This window comes from Selaginella moellendorffii, unplaced genomic scaffold, assembly GCF_000143415.4.
Source record: "Selaginella moellendorffii unplaced genomic scaffold, v1.0 SELMOscaffold_7, whole genome shotgun sequence".
NCBI lineage: Eukaryota > Viridiplantae > Streptophyta > Lycopodiopsida > Selaginellales > Selaginellaceae > Selaginella > Selaginella moellendorffii.
In genome coordinates, this window is record NW_003314268.1 from 308,126 (window position 1) to 324,786 (window position 16,661).

A 16,661-nucleotide genomic window follows, 5' to 3' on the forward strand; every position below is an offset into this window, starting at 1 on the left:
CTTTCTTTGTGCCTTGGTTTGTTCTCTTGTTTATAATCCTCATCTCTTTATATGAGCGGTCTAGGGAGATCGGCTATGGCTGCCGCCTCGTCGCAGCAGTTCGCAGGTCTCGCGCTCCCGCGCAATCGCTCGTCGACGGCGGCGTCGTCCCAGCGCGCAGCATTCACAAGAGCGTCGTGTTCTTCCTCCAGCGATCAAAATCAGGGTTCTTCGGTCGGCTGTGGTGGCAGGCGGAGCTTCCTTGGCGGCGCCGCTGCTAGCGCTGGCTTGGTGATCGCATTGCCGACGCTGAGGTCGTCCGCAGCCGAGGAGCAGCTGTCGCAATGGGAGAAGGTCCCGCTGCCGATTGATCCCGGCGTTGTTCTTCTCGATCTTTCCTTCGTTCCGGACGAGCCGAATCGAGGTTTGTATCGGTTAATGGCGCTGAATTTTCCGAAATATCGGTGTTCCTGGCAGGATTCTTGCTCGGGACGAGGCAAACGCTGCTGGAAACCAAGGACGGTGGAAGATCGTGGTCTCCCAGGAGCGTTGCATCCGCCGAGGAGGAGGATTTCAACTACAGGTTTAATTCCATCAGCTTCAAAGGCAAGGAAGGATGGATCATTGGAAAGCCCGCGATTCTTCTCCACACATCCAATGCTGGCGAGACCTGGGAGAGAATTCCCTTGAGCTCTCGGCTTCCTGGCAATCCAGTTAAGTTCTAGCATCTAGAGAAGTGCTGTTCTTGGCGCTCTCATTCATACCTTCTTTTTGCTTTCCATTTCCAGGTGGTGATTCAAGCAACTGGAGACAAGCAAGCAGAGATGGTCACCGACGAAGGAGCGATCTATGTAACATCCAATGCTGGTTACAACTGGAAGGCCGCAGTGGAGGAGACGGTCTCGGCAACTCTTAACAGGTAAAGAGAAGCATTTTTTTGTTCCTCTAGCGATTGGAAGTTTATTGAGTTGTGTTAGATGATCTGCCAGAACTGTGTCAAGTGGAATCAGTGGAGCTAGTTACTACACGGGAACTTTCAACACAGTGAATCGCTCACCGCAAGGTGACTACGTTGCGGTGTCTAGCAGGGGCAACTTCTATATGACCTGGGAGCCCGGCCAGGTAAATGGTTGTGATCTTAAGCTGCAAGTCACGATGTTGATCTGTTTTCGTGGTTCAGCCTTACTGGCAACCTCACAACAGGAGGAGTGCCCGACGCATTCAAAACATGGGATGGCGTGCTGATGGTGGTCTTTGGCTTGTTGTTCGTGGAGGTGGTCTCTACCTTGGGAAATGCTTGGGTGTAAGTTTCCTTCTCGTTTATCTTTCTTTTTTGATGTTTGATGTTTGATGTTTTAAAAAGGTGTGCGAGGATTTCGAAGAGGCCAGCATTCCAAGCAGGGGATTCGGGATTTTAGACTTGGGATACCGGTCTAAGGTGTGAATGTCAGCACTGGAACGATAGAATTGAAAATGTGTTTTTGTTTTCTACCAGGACGAAGCTTGGGCTGCCGGTGGAAGTGGCATGCTGCTCAAGACAACCGATGGAGGAAACACTTGGAGCCGAGATAGAGTCGCGGACAGCATTGCTGCCAACTTATACTCTGTCAAGTAAGCTCTTCTCGCTTCTAAATTTTTTAATCTCACTTCCGTCTAAAACAATCACAGGTTCCTCGACAACAAAAAAGGCTTCGTGCTAGGCAACGATGGTGTTCTTCTCCGCTACCTCAGCTAAGAATCTCCATCAAAACTATCAACTGGGCGATGGTTTCCCGATCGCCCAGTTCATCGGCAGTAGAGAATTTGCTACAGCAGCAGCAGCTCCAATCCCTGGCAGCGCTTGTAAAATCCCACTCGAGCTCCAAAGATCTAAACATCGCCAGACAAATTCACGCTCGAGTTCTAGACAGTCCTCTCTGGCCTAATAGATTCCTCGCCAATCTCCTCATGGAGATGTACGGCAAGGCGGGCGGCATGGACGAGGCGCGCGAGATATTCGACGGCATCTCCCACCCCAACACCCACAGCTGGAATATACTCATCGCGGCATATACCCACAACGGGCAATTTGATGTCGCCCAAGCTCTATTCCACGCCATGCCCGAGCGCGACGTCGTGGCGTGGAACTCGATCCTGGCGATGGAGGCGGCGCGCGAGGATTTCCAGGCGATGAAGGCGATCTTCAATGCGATGCCGGCGCCGGATCTCGTCTCCTGGAATGGTATGATCGCGGCATTCTCCCAGGCAGGGCACCTCGCGGCGGCCAAGGAGATGTTTGATCGCATGCCGCAGCGCGATCTCGTGTCCTGGAACACGATGATCCAGGCGTTCTTGCTGGCCGGGCAGATCCGCGAGGCAGAGATCATGTTTTGGGGCCTCCCGGACAAGAATGTGGTGTCCTGGAACACGATGATCCAGGGTTTCGGCGAGAAGGGGCAGATCCACGGCGCCAGGGAGCTCTTCGATGCGATGCCGTGGCGAAATATCATCTCCTGGACGGCGATTCTATCGGCGCACTCGCAGAGGTCGGATCTTTCCCAGGCGAAGGAGCTCTTCGACGCCATGCCCGAGCGAAATCTCGTCGCCTGGAACGCGATGCTAGCGGCATTTGCCGAGAATCACGATCTGAAAGGCGCCAGCGCGGTGTTCGATTCGATGCCGTGCCGCGACGTCGTGTCCTGGACGGCGATGCTTGTGGCATTGGCAAGACAGGGCAGTGTGGAATCCGCGAGAGAGATCTTCGAGCAGATGCCACAGAGGAACACTGTTTCATGGAACGCGATGCTGGAAGCTTATGCCCAGAATGGGCATCTGGAGGATGCGAGGCTTGTCTTCGATCGAATGTCTCACAGGGACATCGTCTCGTGGAATGGAATGGTAGCGGCGTACACTCACAGGAAAATGGTGATCCAAGCCAAGGCCACCTTCGATTCGATGCCGCAGCGCAACAATCTCTCCTGGAACACCATCGCCGCGGCGTATGCCCTGGCTGGGAAATCCACCATAGCTCAGCGTCTCTTTGACACCATGCCAGGGAAGAACACCGTCTCGTGGAACTCACTCTCGGCAACTTATGCCCAGTCCGGGCATATCGATCGAGCAATGGAGATCTTCCACGGGATGCTGGCTGCTGGATTGGAACCGGACGAGGTCTCGTTCGTGATCATGCTCTCGGCTTGCAGCCACGCCGGGAAGCTCGATCAAGGGTGGAGCTACTTTGCTCTCATGACTGGGGAGTTTAAGCTGGTGCCTTGGGCAGAGCACTACTACTGCATGGTGGATGTTCTTCGGCGGGTCGGGCAGCTCAAGCTGGCTGAGAGTCTGGTCAGCAACATGCCCTTTGTTCCAGATAGCAAGGTTTGGGGATCTTTGGTAGCGGTGTGTGTGCCGCAAGAGCAAGAGATGGAGCGAGGGAATCAAGCAGCCAAGAAAGCGTTTGAGATTGAGCCAGGAAATGCTGCTCCTTATGTATTGCTGTGCAATCTCTGGGGTAAGATCACTTGAAAACTTTTGAATTTTTTCAACTTTCATATTCTCAAAATTTTGAAACTTGCAATGTCCTCCACTTTTTCAGTAATTGAGATCATTTCAAATTCCAAGGCTTTACCAGAGAAAGAAGATGTCTTGCCATACTTTTGTCCAAGTTGCTGGTGCGTGTTTAGCACAAGAGAGTTACAAACTGCAAGAGAAAAGAGTAGTAGAAAATGCCTTTGACAGGAACTCCGCAGACTCGGGTCCATTTGGTAGATCTCAAGACACCTGTGAGATCTCGTTTTCTTTATGTGCGGGGGAGTTGCCTTGAGCGATTGGAGAATAAGTGTGATCACAGGCTTGGTTGACGCTGTTTTGCTCTGGCTTTTGATAGATTAAGCTGTAGTTACTTGATTCGATGCCAGCAGCTGGAAACAACCCAAGGATTTACATTGGTTCCCAAAGTAGCTCGTGTGAATTCCACACCTTTGTATCTGGAGAAAATTTTACGAAAGGTAGAATTTCCCCATTCTGCCAAAAATCTAGTTGGGAAGTTTACAGCGTCATTCAAGTGAAGCAGATGAAAGTTTGAGGCTCTAGAAAATCCTTGAGTACACTCAGACTCTTCTTTTCTCTCAGCTACATCAATGAAAAAAAGAAAGTGAACATCCAGATCGCAGCAAGTGAGAATGTATAGCATGCCCTGTCCTGTCCTAGAGCCTGAGCACCTCCCAGGCATTGCTGCTATGGTGGGAATGTTTGTGTCATGTTAACATCATAGCTGTTAAGCCTTAACTTTACTGGCACTCCCTCTTTTAGGCATTTGCAGTCATGAAATGCCACAAGGATTTCTTGAGGCCTTCTCACTGCTTTAACCCATGGCGATGGTCCAGAATGTCATTCCCTAGGCTTAGGGGAATGAATGGACACTCAATGAATGCAATGAGATGGGTCTTGCTTCTTGGTGCTCTAACATCACAGCATATAACCAGAAAGGGGATTTGGCAAGGGTGTCTTGGCTGTTGTGCAAAATGCCTATGTACAGCAAAAGCCTTTTGGCATTTGCTTCAAAAAAGGAAAAACTAATGTAAATTCCTGGAAACACGTTCAGAGTGTCGATGGTGGTGGATGAGAACATGTGGATGATTTTGAAACCTCAAATTTGGAAGTACAAATTTGTTTCCTAGGAATTTGTTCTTCCCACAGCAATTCCCCCTCTTGGGTATTTGCTCCAACCTGAAGTTACAAGGGATAATGATATATGCAAAGGGGCATTGATTGTAATGCATGAAAAGTTTCTAAAACTCTTATATATATGCATTACACATTACATGAAGCATGTGTTGCTTCTCAAAATGAGGGAATTCTATCCTAAAACAAATGTCCATCAAGTAAAATTGCAATTTCATCACATAATGAAGTTGTCTTAATTTGAAGCCATCATTGAAATTAAAGATAAGAAAGGCTTGAGGGATAGTTGTATGATTGATCCTAACTGGGTATGGCCTTTCACACTATGCTAAGCTATAGCTATTGCATAAGCACTTCTTTACAAGGCTAAAACGGAATGCTTCTGTAAACTCATAGTAAAAGGTATTCAACAATATTTTGATAAATTCAACATGAAAATTGTTAGGAATAAAAAGGTGTACTATGCTCAAAACTTGATTATGCACCTTCAAGACTAGAAATTTCCTGAGCCAAGGTTTAAAACCATGATGAAAATTGAAGAATTGCATGTTATGAGCATGCTTCAAGTAGTAGAAGCCATGGGGCAATTGGAACAAATGGGAAATGTTGAAGTTTGTAAGGCTCTCATGAAAACCTTGCACACACAAGGAGTTTTGAAATATAAGGGATTGTATTGTCTACAAGCAATCTGTAATTTGTTAAAGATTTCATGGTCCTTTAAGGAAATCCTTATTATCAAAGTGGCTCCTTCTTCACCTCCTCCAGCATCTGCTCTTGGTGCTCCACCAGCCTTGCCACAATTGGGAGTTGCAACTCAGCCAACGGGAGCAAACTGGGAAAGCTCTTGGCAATCCCCAACTTTACTACTCACATACAAAAGTGAGGAAACACAGATGCCAAGAGCTATTTCAAAGCCAAGGACGCTTTGGAGCAAGCACAAAAGGTGGTGGAGGCTGGCACTCCAAGCTTTCCTAGTTTGCTCCCACTGGCTAAGTCGCAGCTCCCAATTGTGGTGAGGCTGGTGGAGCATCAGGAGCAGATGCTGGAGGAGGTGAAGGAGGAGCCACTTCAATAAGAAGGATTTCCTTAGAGGACCATGAAGTCCTTGATAGATTACAAATTGCTTGTAGATAATACAATCCCTTCTATTTTAGAACTCTTTGTGCGTGCAAGGTTTTCATGAGAGCCTTGTGGATTTTAACATTTCCCATTTGCTCCAATTGCCCCATGGCTTCTGCCACTTGAAGCATGCTCACATCATGCAATTCTTCAATTGTTATTATGGTTTTAAACCTTGGCTTAGAAAACCTGTAGTCCTAAGGGAGTACAATTAGGTTTTGAGTGTAGCACACCTTTTTATTCCTGATAGTTCTCATGTTGAATTTGTCAAAATATTGTTGAATATCTTCTACTGTGAGTTCAAAGAAGCATTCCATTTTAGCCTTGTAAACAAGTGCTCATATAGCAACCACAACTTGGCATGGTGTAAAAGGCTATACCCAATTAAAGTCAATTATACAGCTATCCCTTAAGCCTTTCTTGTCTTTAATTTTGGTGATGGCTTCAAATTGGGACAGCTTTATTATGTGATGAAATTGCAATTCTACTTGATGGACATTTGTTTTAGGATAGAATTCCCTCATTTTGAGAAGCAACACATGCTTCATGTAATGTGTAATGCATATGTCCAAGAGTTTTAGAAACTTTTCATGCATTACAATCAATGCCCCTTTGCATATATCACTGTCCTTTGTAGCTTCAGCTTGGAGAAAATACCCAGGAGGGGGAACTGCTGTGGGAGGAACAAACTCCTGGGAAACAAACTTGCACTTCCAATTTTGAAGCTTCAGAATCATCTGCGTGTTCTCATCCACCACCATTGATACTCTGAACGTGTTTCCAGGAATTTGCATTTGTTCTTCCCTTTCTGAAGCAAATGCCAAAAGGCTTTTGCTGTACATAGGCATTTTGCACAACAACCAAGACGCGCTTGCTAAATCCCCTTTCTAGTCATATGCTACGATGCCGGAATGCCAACAAGCAAGACCCATCTTATTGCATTCATTGAGTGTCTATTCATCCCCCCTAAGCCTAAGGAATGACATTCTAGACCATTGCCGTGAGTTAAAGCAGTGAGAAGGCCTCAAGAAATCCTTGTGGCATTTCATGACTGCAAATGCTTGAAAGAGGGAGTGCCAGCAAAGCTAGGGCTTAGCAGCTATAGCATTAGCGTGACATGAGCATTCCCGCCATAGCAACAATGCCTGGAGGCACCCAGGCTCTGGGATGGGACAGGACATGTTGGCAGTGGAAGCGGAAGTGGAAAGGCATACACACGAGGAGGAAGAACTGTATATATATATATCTGTATATGATTGTGTACATATACATAAAGTTATTGCCACGTGGGCATAACTACTGCCACATCATCTCTACCTCTAACAAGGACATGCTATACATTCTTGCCTTCTGCAATCTGGATGATCACTTTCTTTTTTTCATTGATGTAGCTAAGAAAAAATAGGAGTCTGAACATACTCAACGATTCTCTAGAGCCTCAAACTTTTGTCTACTTCACTTGAATGATCACTAGGTTACAGCAAAGGCACTTATATAGATGTGGAGCCTTATGCACTATGGTATTAATTTTTTTGTAGTAAATAATTTTAAATTGTTGTACTAGCATATTGCAAGGTTGTGTAAACACAAAGGTGAGACCCAGCTTGCCTCATGAATTCTCAAATACTAGCTTATATACTATTTATATTGTCTACCTTTATAACTCTATTATATGGATTCTATGCTCATGCCTTGATACATGGGGCAACTCATTATAGTCGTGTGTTATAGTATGCATGTGATTTTAAACACATACACACAGGATAAATGTAAATTTTGCCAGTGTAAACGATGTAGGAGTTGACAATGCTCTTGAACATAATGCAGTAGAAAACAATATATAATATACCAGTAGAAAATAATATGGTATATTGTTGGGGTACTCAAGGCATGAGTTTTATTCAGAAGATGTTGACAAAAAATTAGGTTTGCTTTGAATATTTTCTTACATATGTTCATCACTCTCTACCATTGAGCATGTTTGGTGTGTTATATATATTTTATGCATCATTAGGATATTTGTGATTCCTTCACTACATGTAAATGCAGTATACTTTTTTCTTTTTTTGGCTGTCTTTAGAGATGGCGAGTGACTAAATTTTTGTTTTCTAGAAACTTGCAAAAGTTTGTGACATGCCACAAAAAATTTAAACTCCTTTAATTTTGGAACTAAAGAACTATGCAAATTGTGAATGTGCAATTAACTTTGTTTGTCAAGAATGCATTTGTATCTTTATGTAATTAAGCTACTTTATCAAAATATCTTAGTTCTTTAGAAGGAAAAATTGTATATTAAAAAATAGAAAATTTCACTTGGTTGTGAACACTCCCACCTCAAAAAAATCATCTCTCCCAACCGCACGAAAATATTCAACTACATCTTCCACCCCAACACCCACAGCTGGAATATACTCGCAACAGGCAATTTGATGCCGCCCAAGCTTTATTCCGCCCGAGCGCAATGTTATGGCATGGAATGGCGATGGAGGCAGGATTTCCAGGCGATGAAGGCGATCTGTAATGCGATGCCGGCACTAGATCTCATCTCCTGGAATGGTATGATCGCAGTATTCTCCCAGGCTAGGCAAGCCAAGGAGATGTTTGATCACAAGCCGCAGCGCAATCTTGTGTCAAAGAACACGATGATCCAGGCGTTCTTGCATCCTGGAACACGATGATCCAGGGTTTTGGCAAGAAGGAGCAGATCCACAGCACCAGGGAGCTTTTTGATGCGATGGCATGAAATATCATCTCCGCAATTCTATCAGCGCACTCGCAGAGGTCGGATCTTTCCCAGGTGAAGGAGAGATTACACAGCAATACATAAGGAGCAGCATTTCCTGGCTCAATCTCAAACGCTTTCTTAGCCCTCGCTCCATCTCTTTCTCTTGCGGCACACACACCGCTACCAAAGATCCCCAAACCTTGGTATCTGGAACAAAAGGCATGTTGCTGGCCAGACTCTCAGCCAGCTTGAGCTGCCCGACCCGCCGAAGAACATCCACCATGCAGTAGTAGTGCTCTGCCCAAGGCACCAGCTTAAACTCCCTAGTCATGAGAGCAAAGTAGCTCCACCCTCGATCGAGCTTCCTTGCGTGGCATCACAAACTAGACCTCGTCCGGTTCCAATCCAGCAGCCAGCATGCCGTGGAAGATCTCCATTGCTCGATCGATATGCCCGGACTGGGCATACATTGCCGAAGTACGGTGTTCTTCACTGGCATGGTGTCAAAGAGACGCTGAACTATGGTGCATTTTTCCGCCAGGGCATACGCCGCAGCTGTTCCAGGAGAGATTGTTTCGCTGCGGCATCGAATCGAAGGTAACCTTGGCTCGGATCACCATTTTCCTGTGAGTGTACGCCTCTACCATTCCATTCCACGAGATGATGTCCCTGTGAGGCATTCGATCGAAGACAAGCCTCGCATCCTCCAGATGCCCATTCTGAGCATAAGCTTCCAGTATCGCGTTCCTGTTTCTCTGTGGCATCTGCTCGAAGATCTCCACACTGCCGTGTCTTGCCAATGCAACAATAATCGCCGTCCAAGATACGACGTCGCCGCACGGCATTAAATCGAACACCCTTCTAGATCGTGATTCTCGGCAAAATGCCGCTACCTCGGTGGGTAAGATCGCTTAAAATTTTTGGAATTTTTCATTTTCTATTCTGAACTTCCGCGCCTGGTGCTCCACCAGCCTCGCCACAACCGGGAGCTGCGACTCAGCCAGCGGGAGCAAACCGGGAAAGCTTGGAGCGCCAGCCTCCACCACCTTTCGTGCTCGCTCCAGAGCGTCCTTGGCTCTGAAATAGCTCTCGGCGTCCAGCTTGTCAATGGGAACAAAATCATACTCTCGTTTGCTCCCCCACACGCACTTTGCCAGTCTCTTGAAGCGGAAATCCCAAACCGCGCACTCCCACTGCATATTGATATCCATAGCCACCGTGCGCACACCGTCCCTCCACTCTGTGAAGCTTGTCGAGCTCGTCGCGCTCGCGGCAAAGACTTCCCTCTCGGCAGCACACGCCAGCCTCTGCGCAAACTCGATCGCCGGCCACAGCTCCTTCGTCGGCAGATCGTCCCACTCGTCCAGCAGCGGGGAGAGTCGCGCCACCCATTCCTTGCCCGGCGCCGGGCCTGGGTAGTCGAAGTATGGATCCTCCTCTGCAATGAAGAAGTTCTCCATGAAGAGAGCCGGGTATTTCAGACCGCGGGCGCTGCCAGTCGCGACACGGGCGAATCGCTGGTAGAAGGAGAAGTCGAGGATCATGTCCATGTGGTATTCCACGCGGAAAGAGAGACGCTCCATGAGCAGGTTGACGAGGGATTTGTAGCAGTTGTAGTCGTCATCGCTTGGCTGTGCGACGCTGTAATATCTCCTCACCCGGACAGGACGACTCCTCCTCGCCAATGCCGCCAACGCCGCCAATCCAGCCGCCATCCTTTAAGGAAGAATAGGAATTTAGGGATTTGAATATTCGCCAAAAAACCAGTTCTCGAAATTCACCATCGCCACAAGCTAACAAACGAACCAGTCACGACTGAAAATGCAAAAGCTTCACACCCCAAAGCAAATGGCTGGTTTGGGGTGCAGCATTTCTAAACAGACCTGAGAAGTCGGCATTGTTGTTCCCACTCAAAGTTGACTTGGAGGGATCATAGCCACTGATAGCTTGACCTCTCCCAGAAATGAATTCGCCACAACCAGCTCTTGCTGCTCCGGCACGCACACAAAAACACATGAGAACTTCTGATGAAGCAAGTTTATGCGAAATTACGCCAACCTGGATGATATATGATCCGCAGCAGATAATCTTGTAGGAGATAACCTTCAACCCCTGCTTTCAGTGTTTCCGGATTGCCCACAACGATTTGCACCGAGCGTGCCAGCATCCCATAGTCAAAGCTAGTCCCAAATCATCTTTTCACATAATTTTAGCAAGGAAAGGAAAAACAAAATGCCTCAAACATTTTCCCATTGAAGGCAAATGGCACCTGGGGATCGGTTCTCTCATGGCGAAATTTAATTAATTCAACGTGGCGAGGTTTTCTCATGTCAAAATTTAAGTAAAAATTATCGACCAAGATTTGTTTCTAAAGACGGACGGCTGCGATGATATTTAATTGTTTTTGCTTTTAGGGCTAACTAGTTTAGGGCAGGGCGATGGCGATCATCTCTGAGGTAGAGGAGGAGGCCGAGGTCCCCAAGCCCGTCGCCGCGGCTCCCCCGTCGGACTCCGGCAATGCTGCTCATGACAAGATTTTGGAGGCGCTGCTCAAGGAGCACAATGATCAGCCGCTGGAGCTGCTCAAAACGGTAATCGGCTTTCTCACGCGCCGCTCGGCCGCCTTCCCCGACGAATACTTCGAGAGGCAGCTGTCGGAGATCGTGTCTAGCGCCAAGAGGCGGCGCGTCGATGGCAAGAAGAAGAATGCGGTGCCGGTGCCCGAGGCGGCGCCGTCGCGGGATTTCGAGAGCGAGCACAAGCATAAGGCCACCGGCGGTGGATCAAGTGGCAAGCAATCGGCGTCGGCGGCTGTCCAGGAAACCAAGAACGAAGTCAAGGAAGTGGAGAGTTCTAACTCTACCGGATTGAGTAAGTTTATTTTGTTCTTTGCTTTTTAGTTCTTTGCTTGATCCTTTCGGTTCTTGGGTTTTTCTTCCTGCTTACAATCTTTGTGTTCTTGCAGAGATCAATGCTGGAAATGGTGCCGATCTCGAAAAGTACTCGTGGACGCAAACATTAAGTGAGCTGACGGTGCAAATCCCCGTTGCAAAAGAGATCAAGGCGCGAGATATCGTCTGTGACATCAAGAAGAATCATCTAAAAGCTGGGCTCAAGGGTCAGCCGCCAATTCTCGAGGTGAGTGAAGGGATTCTCTTTCCTATTCTCTCACACTGTTGCTTTTTCTGTTATCAGGGCGATCTCTATGCATCCGTCAAGGTGGACGACTGCTTCTGGAGCATTGGTATGTGTTGCTGGTTGTTTATCAAGAGTTGGATGATTTTCTTGCTCTCAATCTAGATGCTGGCGATGGAAAGAAGGAAGCGGAGAAGTTCCTTTCTATCCTCCTCACCAAGACGAACAGGATGGAGTGGTGGAAAAACGTTGTGAAAGGCGAGCCAGAGATTGACACTCAAAAGGTTGAGCCGGAGAACAGCAAGCTGGGGGATTTGGACGCAGAGACTCGGCAGACCGTGGAGAAGATGATGGTATTTCATTTCATTTCTGTCTTTGTTCGCTGCTTAGTTTACTTCGTCTCCCTCGTTTTGCAGTACGACCAGCGGCAGAAGGCGATGGGATTGCCAAGCTCCGAAGAACAGCAAAAGCAAGAGATGCTCAAGAAGTTCATGGCACAGGTGAAAGCTTTTCTCTTTTGCGTTTTGGGATTTCTTTTCTCATTTTGATTTTGGCTGTGGCAGCACCCGGAAATGGATTTCTCCAAGGCAAAAATCTGCTAGAGTAGAGACCGTATGAATGTCTTTAGCATGCCAATTTCATAGTTTTAAGCGAATATTCTAAGCCTTAAAACATTCACTTTTCAAATTTGGGCGAATATTCTAGTCCTAAATTCGATAAAATTGCAAATTCACTAGGAGCAAGTGAAACTTTCCTTTTGCCTTGTGGCATTTGTTTGTCCTCTTTCCTTGCTATATTCTGTGGCCTATGCTGATCCCAAGACTTTGAAGATGCTGCCTGGCGAAATGCCTCAAGTACTTGCCCATTGGAGGCGAGAGGAGTTCTTTATCTTTCTATTTGGAGAAGAAGTGAACCCTAGGCTAATTTCCCAAACAGGCCATAGAATATTCTTGGAATATTTTGTGGCTTATGTTATTCTCCCCTCCCTCATGAATTAGCCATGATGGCAAACTCAGAAAAAGCTTTAGTTATGGAGAGTGTGGACCACTTTTGAATTCACAAGTTGAAGAATTGAGATTACAAGTTGAGCTCAATTTTCAATTATAATTTAATACAAACATTATAAACTTTAAAATATTAAGGTTATAATTTCACAAATCTCTACACATTTAATTTAAATATTAATTATATGCCATAATAGAGATGTTTGTTAGAACATAAAATAAGATGTTCACAGAAAAAGTATTTTTGTCACTTTTTTAAATTTGTACTCTGTACAGTAAATATCAGTTTGTCAAAATTTAAAAATTATTAAATTTGAAATAAGATTCTATATAAGGCGATAACCATTAATGTATGAATCTTCATTTGCACTCTTATTCAAAGGAGAAATACACAAGAACGTTTATGGGTTTTAATGTTAATAATATTTACTCTTGCAATCTTTCTTCCCAAAGTAATAATTCAAGGGCTAGAAGCTATAATAGTCATTTCATTATATCACAATTAAATCATACAAGAGAAAAAAAAGAAAGGATAATAAAGATAGTGATCACAAGTTGGAGATAAATGCAATGACAAAGGATGCAATAAATTGGGTGAAAAAGAATCCCTCTTATTTGTTTTAGAAAATTGCAATTCCGTGATTTTCAAGAAATGCCCTAAATATTTTCTAGCTTCTGGTGCAAATAATGGTGATGATCAATATGATGGTATATATACTCTTGCAATACATTACAACATCACATACCCAAAAGATTACTATGAAATATTTTTTGAGATGGTAAAGACAGAAATAAAAACACACGAGTACTACAGAGTATTGCAAAAAGAACACTCATAAATATATGAAATGAAAATATATTTTTTTTAATTATCTAAAGTATAATAAGTATATACTATTGATAGAGAATAAATATCAATAGTTTTTGAAAATCTAGTTAGCTCTAAAAGTCTTTTGCAACTCAGCAATAGTAAAGCTTGCGTGGTATATATGAATATCCACTTTAATGCCCTGGTGTAAGATGTTGATGAAGATATAGTACATATGTGTACAAGAAGCAAATGCCTTCCCATGTCCCTCATGTTTCATAAAGTCTAGATATATGCAAAAAGATTTTGAATGACAATTTTATACTCATCACCTTCTATTTTGACTATACTCCTTTACAAGTATATATACTCTATACTTCATAGAGAGAATCTCACACTCAAACTTATTTTACCCTGCTTCTGCTCAGTATTGATAAATTTAATTGCCTTACCTTTTCTTGCTGGCCTCATGTGCATCTATGTAGGAACAATTTTGATTTTATCATTCATGTCTCCAACTCTCCTCTTAAGATTGAAACTAGATTTCTCAAGGTTTTCAATCTCATCTGAGGTGAGCACAACCCTATTAGCAACTGGACATTCTTTAAATACTGCATCAAGTTTAGTCACTATAGTGTCTTTAAACAATTATGTATGGTTGGTATTAGTGTTGCAACAATATAGCCAACACCATTTTAAAAATTTACTTGCTTTCATTCCCTATGGAAACATAGGGTTAGAATAGAAGCAGATTTGTCACCATAGATCTAGGTTTATGTAAGTGATTAAATTTTTCATTTTATTTTAGTCACTTAACCACACCTCCGACCACTTGAAGGAGTCTCATTCACAACCTCCGTAAGTCATATTTTGGACTTAGGGACTTGCTAGCCCCAAGAATGGCATTCCTGCCACTCAACCATTGCACTTGGTCCAAGTGCTCCACGTGTCTGATCCTATGACTGACACCCCAAGGTACCACTGACATATCAGCCCATTACACTAAGGCCATGCTCATTCACCTTGGTCACACTGGTGGCTTGACACCATCTACATCATAGTCCTGTCTCTCAAAGACTGGGCCATCCGTCCATAAGTGATCATCCCAGATCCACTCCTTAACATCCTTAGGATGCCCGCAGACATAGGGAATAGCTTTCCCTATTATCCTTTTTTCGGTCCCCACCAAGTCCCTTTCTACTCATGGCCGTGTTCGTCAACATTGCCATTGGATCAAGTCCCACAGGCCCGACCACTAAGTCCCACGGTCCTCTAGGGCTTCCTCACCACACAATTGTATCCTTGGTCACTACACCAGAGGACTACTCCTCTTCCTTTCCACAATTTGGGCCTTTGGGACAACATTTCAGAACACTGTGGCCCTACGCGAGCCTCATGGGTACTCTCTCCACCTTCCACTTTTGGGTGCTTTAGCCATGAGCTTAGAGCGACGTTCCATTAAGCCATGCCAGGTATCCAAGTAGGTAGTGCCATCCATACTTGGACTAGGAGCATCGACCATTCGATCTCCCGAGGGAACTAGAGCCGGCTCACCAAGCTACCCCACTTGTCAGTTTGTATTCACTATAGTCTTGGACTTTCCAGTGGTCAGCTCATCACCCAACACTAGGCATGGCCTTCCTAGGCCAAACTAGCCTTTCCTGGCCAAATTGGCTCCACTGGGCTCCAACCCCCCACACTCTCCCTACTATAGTTTTGGAACCCCCCGCAGCCCCCCCCCCCCCCCTCCTGGGGGACGATTGCTTTGGGCTTTCACCCAACAGCCTGTATTAGTACTCGGACTTGGACTCAGACTCGGACTCGGACTCGGACTTGAACTCGGACTTGGACTCGGTCTCAGTCCCGGTCTCGAACTCGGACTCAGACTCGGTCTCGGACTCGGACTCAGACTTTGTCTCGGTCTCGGTCTCAGTCTCGGTTCCATCTCGGGTCCATTTCGGACTCCATTTCGGACTCCATCTTGGGTCCATCTCGGACTCCATCTCGGACTCTATCTCGGATTCATCTCGAACTCCATCTCGGACTCCATCTCGGGTCCATCTCGGGTCCCTTTTTGGAGCCTCGCTTATTGCTCGCTCCGTGTTCATTCCTCGAGCACTTTGTTGGGAGTTCCACTCCCGATCTCAACCTTTTAAGTCGGAGCTTTTAGTCCAAATGTGTTATGCTCGTTTGGCTTTCGCTTCAGCCATTACCACGTGGCACCCTTTCGGCTCCACTTTAAGGCTTAGGGATTTTGTGTCTCACAACTCCACCACCCATAAACGAAGTCCGATGTCCTCATCAAATGATAAACTATTTTATAAAGTAATACCAATATATATTACCCTTTCCATTCTTGGCATCTCACCAATATTCGTCAATGGTTTGATACCGAAGGCTCACCATGCTTTGTCCATCCTCTAAGGAGCATAGTCTTTTCAACTTAGACACTGGATCACTTGTGGTGGTTCTCTCCTTTTGTTGGTTTAGTTCTCGCTAAACCTATTATAGATGCCGTCTCTATCTCAATCCCACTACTCCTTCTTGAATAGTCTTAATTTCCATTGATATAACCTTTACACTTTGGAACTTTTACTTTTGACTTCTCAAAGTCAATTTCCTAGGTGTCTCCAACACTTTGCATTGCACATATTGTGCAACTCCACTTCCTCATCCTAGAAAGTTCTCTACTTAAGGGCACCATCATCCTCTTTTCTATTTCGTACCACCTTGAGCACTAAGTTTTAGTTATCATAATTTGTGCTAAGGATGTTCATGGCCCTATTATTTGGCTACCTTACCGCTCTCTGCTTTAGAGCTTCCACTTTCGCCAAATCGGAGCAATTGGGAATCCATCCTTAGAAACACATTGCTTTTCCCACAATTTGTTAGCACCTAACACATTAATGTTCTTTGGCCTAACTTTGCTTTTTTGGATTCTTTCCCATGATTCTTATAGCTCTTTTTTTAGCCACTAGTCTTTTGCTGCTATCCTTGATTGTTGCACCCAACAACATCGGATCACTACTTCTATTCTTGAGATATTCTTTCGGTTCCATAGCAAAGACTTTGCTTTGCCAAGTCCAGAGGGTGTTCACCCTTAGTACGTCTCTTTAGCATTTTCCACTATAGGCTCTATCCCTAACCCAACTTTATGACTCTCCCATGGGTTTCTTATAGAAATTACTTTCTTCGGACTCACTATGCTATCGCATTGTCACAGATCATT

At 45.3% G+C, this 16,661-nt stretch overlaps 2 protein-coding genes across 2 annotated transcripts; both read left to right on the forward strand.

The window, feature by feature from the left end:
• The first annotated feature begins 24 nt into the window (after positions 1-24).
• On the forward strand, positions 25-1,884 carry LOC9652702 (photosystem II stability/assembly factor HCF136, chloroplastic). Its single transcript, XM_002966084.2, has 8 exons — positions 25-403; positions 457-692; positions 768-898; positions 969-1,101; positions 1,160-1,282; positions 1,343-1,417; positions 1,475-1,590; positions 1,648-1,884. Exons 1-8 carry the CDS (start codon positions 52-54, stop codon positions 1,712-1,714), a joined length of 1,233 nt encoding a protein of 410 aa, XP_002966130.2. The 5' UTR covers positions 25-51; the 3' UTR covers positions 1,715-1,884.
• Positions 1,885-10,898: 9,014 nt separating this feature from the next.
• LOC9652703 (protein BOBBER 1) lies at positions 10,899-12,317 on the forward strand. The gene is made up of 6 exons (XM_024671579.1): positions 10,899-11,356; positions 11,451-11,623; positions 11,681-11,729; positions 11,786-11,973; positions 12,037-12,120; positions 12,184-12,317. Exons 1-6 carry the CDS (start codon positions 10,924-10,926, stop codon positions 12,220-12,222), a joined length of 966 nt encoding a protein of 321 aa, XP_024527347.1. The 5' UTR covers positions 10,899-10,923; the 3' UTR covers positions 12,223-12,317.
• Positions 12,318-16,661: the final 4,344 nt, after the last annotated feature.

Excerpts from the sequence above, each read along its gene's own strand:
- LOC9652702 (XM_002966084.2), top strand. The coding sequence starts at position 52 with ATGAGCGGTCTAGGGAGATCGGCTATGGCTGCCGCCTCGTCGCAGCAG. Across the intron at positions 1,102-1,159 it reads TGACCTGGGAGCCCGGCCAG|CCTTACTGGCAACCTCACAA; the intron begins GTAAATGGTTGT and ends TTCGTGGTTCAG. Across the intron at positions 1,418-1,474 it reads ACTTGGGATACCGGTCTAAG|GACGAAGCTTGGGCTGCCGG; the intron begins GTGTGAATGTCA and ends GTTTTCTACCAG.
- LOC9652703 (XM_024671579.1), top strand. The coding sequence starts at position 10,924 with ATGGCGATCATCTCTGAGGTAGAGGAGGAGGCCGAGGTCCCCAAGCCC. Across the intron at positions 11,624-11,680 it reads GTCAGCCGCCAATTCTCGAG|GGCGATCTCTATGCATCCGT; the intron begins GTGAGTGAAGGG and ends TTCTGTTATCAG. Across the intron at positions 11,730-11,785 it reads CGACTGCTTCTGGAGCATTG|ATGCTGGCGATGGAAAGAAG; the intron begins GTATGTGTTGCT and ends CTCTCAATCTAG.